Source organism: Centropristis striata, chromosome 11 (genome assembly GCF_030273125.1).
Source record: "Centropristis striata isolate RG_2023a ecotype Rhode Island chromosome 11, C.striata_1.0, whole genome shotgun sequence".
In the NCBI taxonomy this organism is placed as follows: domain Eukaryota; kingdom Metazoa; phylum Chordata; class Actinopteri; order Perciformes; family Serranidae; genus Centropristis; species Centropristis striata.
Genome location: NC_081527.1, coordinates 35,683,666 through 35,689,744, shown reverse-complemented (window position 1 = coordinate 35,689,744; position 6,079 = coordinate 35,683,666). Strand labels below are relative to the sequence as shown.

Genomic DNA, 6,079 nt, shown 5'->3' with positions numbered 1-6,079 from the left:
TTAGGTCGATTCTTCTGGCTGGATACTGTCATATCTGTTGGCTCAGCCTCTGATGTCACTGAATGAGCAGTGCGGGCTTCCAGTGCGCACCTTCGGGGATGCAGCGGTGGCACAGGCAGTGAATGTTCAGCTCGTCCACACAAACTACCCAGAAACCTTTTCTTTTGTGCCATATATCCAGCAGCATCCTGATTTTAATGTGCGGCTGAGCGTCCCAAAAAGAAACTCTCATTCAGTGTTGTATGTGCATGAACTTTTTGGAATCCTAACCCAGGTAAGGTGGTGGTGTTTCATGGTGTCCTTGAGCGCGGGCTGTTGCGCGCTTCTTCACTGGAGACTTCACATAATCTGTGCTAATAGAGACTTCGTGGGTTGTTTTTCTCGTAGCAGTCATCGCTTCATTTGGACCGGTATCTGTTGAAGTTGAGCTGTCAGTTTACGCCCAGCAGCAGCAGCAGCAGCAGCAGCCCGGCCGGTGCAGGCTGCGTTCAGCACCATGGAGAGCGGCGTGGTGCACATCTACAAAGACGACCGGTGTCCCTCGGGTCAGCCGGAGGAGTGTTTCCCAAACCTCACCTGGCAACCCGGCTCGTCGGACATCTTCAACTACACACCCAACGGCACCTGGGACGCTGAACCCGAGCCCATGTCGCCCATCATCCCCATCATAGTGGCGGTGTACTCCGTGGTGTTTGTGGTGGGCTTGGCCGGCAATTGTTTGGTGATGTATGTCATCATTAGGTGAGTTTACTGCTTTGAAATGTGTCAGTTATTCTTGTTTAGTGAAAAGCAATGCCACTCATGTCACTGCGTGTGAAATAGCGCGCTTGCCTGCATGCGCATGGTTCAGAAAGCAATAGGAAATTCAGTGCCTGTTCATTTTTAAACAACATAAGTTAATACTGGGTGTGTTTTGAGTTTTGGATAACTTGCATCCAAGTCTCTGCAGGGCCATCAAAAAGACAGAAAGGGAGATCTTAAATTAAAATTCTTCACGTGTGAATTATTTCATTTGCACAAACAAATGTCTCCGTTTTCATTTATTTTCCTTATTTGTGTTGCTTTTTTTAAACATGCAATTCCTTGAATATCAATCAAACTGGTGCTGGGTCGTCTCAAATTTGTTGTTTTTCTTAATCATGTATTCTTTTTACTGTGCAACCAAGAGAAAATCAATCAAAATGCTGTCACTTGATTCATTAGAAGAATCTGCTGTTGCGAATCCTGTGTGCCCTTACATGGTGTTTCCTGTGCATGTGCACGTCTTTAAAGGTGTTTTTTTATTGGTGAACTGACTCTTGATTCTCGCAACCTGACCTATTTTTCATTCACCAATGACGACAATCATTAGAGATTGTAACAAGGTTTGCAGTGATTGCAATGTCAATAGTTCCTCTGATGGCTCATCTGGTAAAGCCAAAGTGTTCTTTATCCCAATAGCTATCCCTTTGTCTTGTACATGTGCAGGCCATATACAGTATTTTGGCTTCTTTAAAGGCATAGTATGTCATCTTTCCACATGAAAATGTACTAAAATGCCCAGACCTACAGTATGTTGTACATTTTGAGTTGTGTACTTACATTATCTGAACAGTTTCCAACAGTGTTTGAACCCAGAGAAATCTGTTTTAATCAAGGAAACTATCTGTGTCTGTCACCTGCCAATAGTGTCAAATCACCCTTGGTTGGTCGTGGTCGACTTTTTATCCACTTTAAGTCACATTTTTTCTGGGTAAAATCACAGGGCCATTTTGAAGAGAGAAGGGGAACTCTGTGGATAATTCAGCTGCCAGTAAAAACCTCCTGAATTAAAGCTGAAATGCTGTTAGCACCAACTTGGCTAGCAGCCACCCCGGTAATGTGCTAAACAGAGTAAAAAAAACACTGATTTTGTAAATGAGACTGCTTTAATCACTGTTTATACTGGTTTTAATCACTAGGTCTGTTTGTTTTGGAGAGGAGCAGAAATATGCAAATAATTTGGCTCTCTTTAAAAAACCTGAATTTATTATACTAAAATAATCCTAACTGGGGAAAACTGATGGCAATGACACCGTCTCTTGTTATCGCTTTGAATGAGAAGCCCCTAGAGGATGAAAATTACATATTGCATGGTTAAGTTAATCTGTTTGTTCAGAAAAAAAGATCTGAGCAACAACTAATCCTAATCTCAAAAAATTATTCCATTAACTTTCTTCCTCTTCTAAGGCAACCTGGTCTCACAGAAATCCGTGAAATAGCCACGGAATCGCTCAAATTTCCGTGAAACTGACACGGATTTCGCTACAATGCAAGTTAATGACAGTCACATCCTGTGGCTATTGGTTTGTTCCAAGTCACGTGACTTTCAAGGTCCCAGCGGTCAGAATAAAAAACATGGACAGTTCTCTCATTTTTAGTGAAAAATCAACATTTTGACTTAGTTTCTGCATAAAAATGGATTTTGATCACATTTCTAGCGAGAAATATATGTTTTATTTTCTAAATCTTCACTCAGTGATGTACATAATCACTTTGTATGTTGGAATAGCCACGGGATATGACTGTCATTAACTTGCATTGTAGCGAAATCCATGTCAGTTTCACGGAAATTTGAGCGAAATCCGTGGCTATTTCACGGTTTTCTGTGAGACCAGGTTGACAGAACAACAGTTGAATGACAATCAAATCCATTCAGCGTCTTCCTCCTTTCCCCTCACAACAGATACACCAAAATGAAAACCGCCACCAACATCTACATCTTCAACCTGGCCGTGGCCGACGCCCTGGTCACCACCACCATGCCCTTCCAGAGCACCGACTACCTGCTCAGCTCCTGGCCGTTCGGCGAGGTGGCGTGCAAAGTCTTCATCTCCATCGATTACTACAACATGTTTACCAGCATCTTCACCTTGACCATGATGAGCGTGGACCGATATGTGGCCGTGTGCCATCCGGTCAAGGCCCTGGATTTCCGCACACCCGTCAAGGCCAAGATCATCAACGTGATCATCTGGGTGCTGTCGTCTGCGGCTGGGATCCCCGCCATGGTGCTTGGCGGCACAAAGAGCAATAACGGTACCTTGAACCTTTTTACACTCTGGTCCCACTGTCACCTTTGATGTTTAATAGGGTTTCTTCTCATCTCTCTGTGGTTTATTTCATCTCTGTGCCTGCTATGACAAAATGTCTGTCAGCGGCAAAGTGATCCTTACAGCCAATTTCAAACTTGAAGCCCCATTTCATTGCAACACCCTTGCTCTGGATTATCTCAATTAGCTGCAGGAAGCATCCTTCAAATTCCCTGAAGAGGATGTTCTGCAGGTTTGATGAGGCCCTACATCACAGCTACCTGACCAGATGAAGCAATAATGGGCATAATGGGGTCCTCGTTGGAGAATAGAGCTTGAAAGATTTATTTTTTCTGATAGATTGTTCATGCTCACAATGATATAACGCTTTGCCCAGAGGTATTAGAGATCAATCCGATTATTTCCCTCTCTGTACTGACAGCCTTAATGCATCGTAGGATCTGACATCACAGCTGTTAGCCACGGCTGAAGGCTTCAGTCTGTCTGCTCACACTGAAATAACTCAACAAATATTGGACTGTCAGGAAATTTATTACACACATTCATAACTCCAAAAGCCTGAATCTTGCTGATTTCAGTGATCCACTGTCATTCATCTAGCATCACCATGAGTCTGACTTTTGTAATAGTTATATCTTGACAACTATTGGATGGATTGCCATGTAATATTTTACTTCAGTTATTTTCTGAACAAAGTCTAAAAACTTTAGTGACCCTATAACTTTTTGACAACCCTTTACTTTAAACCCCCCAAAGTAGTTTTTAATTATTATTTTTCAAATTTAATTTAAAAGTAGGATTTAATCTCTATAAAAAAGTTGTAAGATTTTGGTATCAGGTGCATTCTGGTGTCCATTTGTAGTCTGAGTATTGACCAATTACGTGATGTGGAGTGCAGATAAGGTGGAATAAACATCAGGGTCCGGGTAAACCTTTTTATCTGAACCTGGTCTCACAGGAATCCGTGAAATAGCCACTGATTCACTTAACTCAAAATCCGTGGAATAGCCACAGAATCGCTCAAATTTCCGTGAAACTGACACGGATTTCGATACAATGCAAGTTAATATTTTTTCCTATTGGTTTGTTCCAAGTCACGTGACTTTCAAGGTCCCGGCGGTCAGAACAAAAAACATGGCGGACAGTTCTCTCATTTTTAGTGAAAAAATCAATATTTTGACTTAGTTTCTGCATAAAAATGGATTTTGATCACATTTCTAGCAAGAAATATATGTTTTATTTTCTAAATATTCACTCAGTGAATGTACATAATCACTTTGTATGTTGGAATAGCCACGGGATATGACTGTCATTAACTTGCATTGTAGCGAAATCCGTGTCAGTTTCACGGAAATTTGAGTGATTCCGTGGCTATTCCACGGATTTTGAGTTAAGCGAATCCGTGGCTATTTCACGGATTCCTGTGAGACCAGGTTGTTTTATCTCCTTAACATCAGCATGTTATCATTGTCATTGTGAGCATGTCTGTTTTTTTTTTGTCATTCTGCGTTTGACTCGTCAACTCTGTTGTTCTGTGACTATCAGGGACGACAGAGTGCGCCCTACAGTTCCCTGAACCCTACAGCTACTGGGACACCCTGATGAAGATCTGCGTCTTCATCTTTGCCTTCGTGGCGCCCGTCATCATCATCACCGTCTGCTACACGCTGATGGTCATGCGGCTGAAGAGCGTGCGCCTGCTGTCAGGCTCACGCGAGAAGGACCGCAACCTGCGCCGGATCACCCGTCTGGTTCTGGTGGTGGTCGCCGTATTCGTGGTGTGCTGGACGCCCATCCACATCTTCATCTTGGTCAAGGCGCTGTGTGGCAACGTGCCTGAGACCACCGCTGTCATGGCTGCCTATTTCTTCTGTGTGGCGTTGGGCTACACCAACAGCAGCCTCAACCCCATCCTCTACGGCTTCTTGGATGAGAACTTCAAGAGGTGTTTCAGGGACTTCTGCTGCCCTGGTGGCGCCCAGGGACAGAGAGGCTGTCGTGGGGCGAGCCAGGTGAGGAGCACCCTGCGGGACCATTCATGTCCCACAGAAAACCGGGGAGATATGAGGCAAGCCAGACCTGTATGACTAGCCATGGACACGTCCTCTATGCCCTACCAGGGCTGGGAGGACTCCAATGACCTGGGATTGACTCAAGTCACCACTGCCATCTGAGGGGAAAAGAGGGCTTGTTATTATTTATTTATTCAACATGGGGACAATCTGGTTATATTTTGAATTTTCTTATTGTCAACAAATCCCTCGAAAAATCATCTAAGAATTGATTGCCGGTGTCGTGCCAAAAAGTGATTGCCTGCCAGAATCTGATTTCTGGCGGCGGGAGCGCGCACGGCAGCCCGTTGAGCGGTCAGATCTTTACATTATGAAGTTCATGAATGAGATCAAGTCATATTTAGGCAGAAATAACCTTTTTTTGGCAGGTGAAAATGCATATTTTGTGTTGTAATGGTCCTTTAAAGGGATTCCAAGCTGTCCTGTGAGCTCTAGTGTTTACATTATGAAGCTCATGAATGAGATCAAGTCATATTTAGGCAGAAATAACCTCTCAGTAACTATACTATGCCTTCAATCAGTTTTTGCGAGGTGAAAACTGAAATAGACGTGTCTATCACGTAGTTGCCATGTCTGATTTCGCTACAAACTACACTTCTTTTGGCCACAGTTGTAATAATTACGCAACAACAAACGTTAAACTTTCGAAGCCACATGCCTTTGCTATAATTACATTATAATACAGTTGTATGTATCTGCATATTAAGACCGTTTAATCCAGAGAAAAGCTGACGTGTTTACGCTACCGCTCAACGGGCTGCCGTGTGCGCTCCCGCGGCCAGAAATCAGATTCTGGCAGGCAATCACTTTTTGGCACGACACCGGTATTACCTGTGTGGTCGAAGCCTGATGCACGTTATAAATAGCCATATAATATTAATAACCTTCTCATAGACTCTATAAAAGAAGCGGGCATAGACTCCGGGTATGAATAGT

The 6,079-nt window shown here is 43.4% G+C and overlaps 1 protein-coding gene across 1 annotated transcript; it reads left to right on the top strand.

The window, feature by feature from the left end:
* Nucleotides 1-481: 481 nt before the first annotated feature.
* Nucleotides 482-5,365, top strand: oprk1 (opioid receptor, kappa 1). The gene is made up of 3 exons (XM_059344680.1): nucleotides 482-741; nucleotides 2,705-3,057; nucleotides 4,617-5,365. The coding sequence occupies exons 1-3, from the start codon at nucleotides 497-499 to the stop codon at nucleotides 5,156-5,158; spliced, it is 1,140 nt and encodes a 379-aa protein (XP_059200663.1). The 5' UTR covers nucleotides 482-496; the 3' UTR covers nucleotides 5,159-5,365.
* The last annotated feature ends 714 nt before the right edge of the window (nucleotides 5,366-6,079 follow it).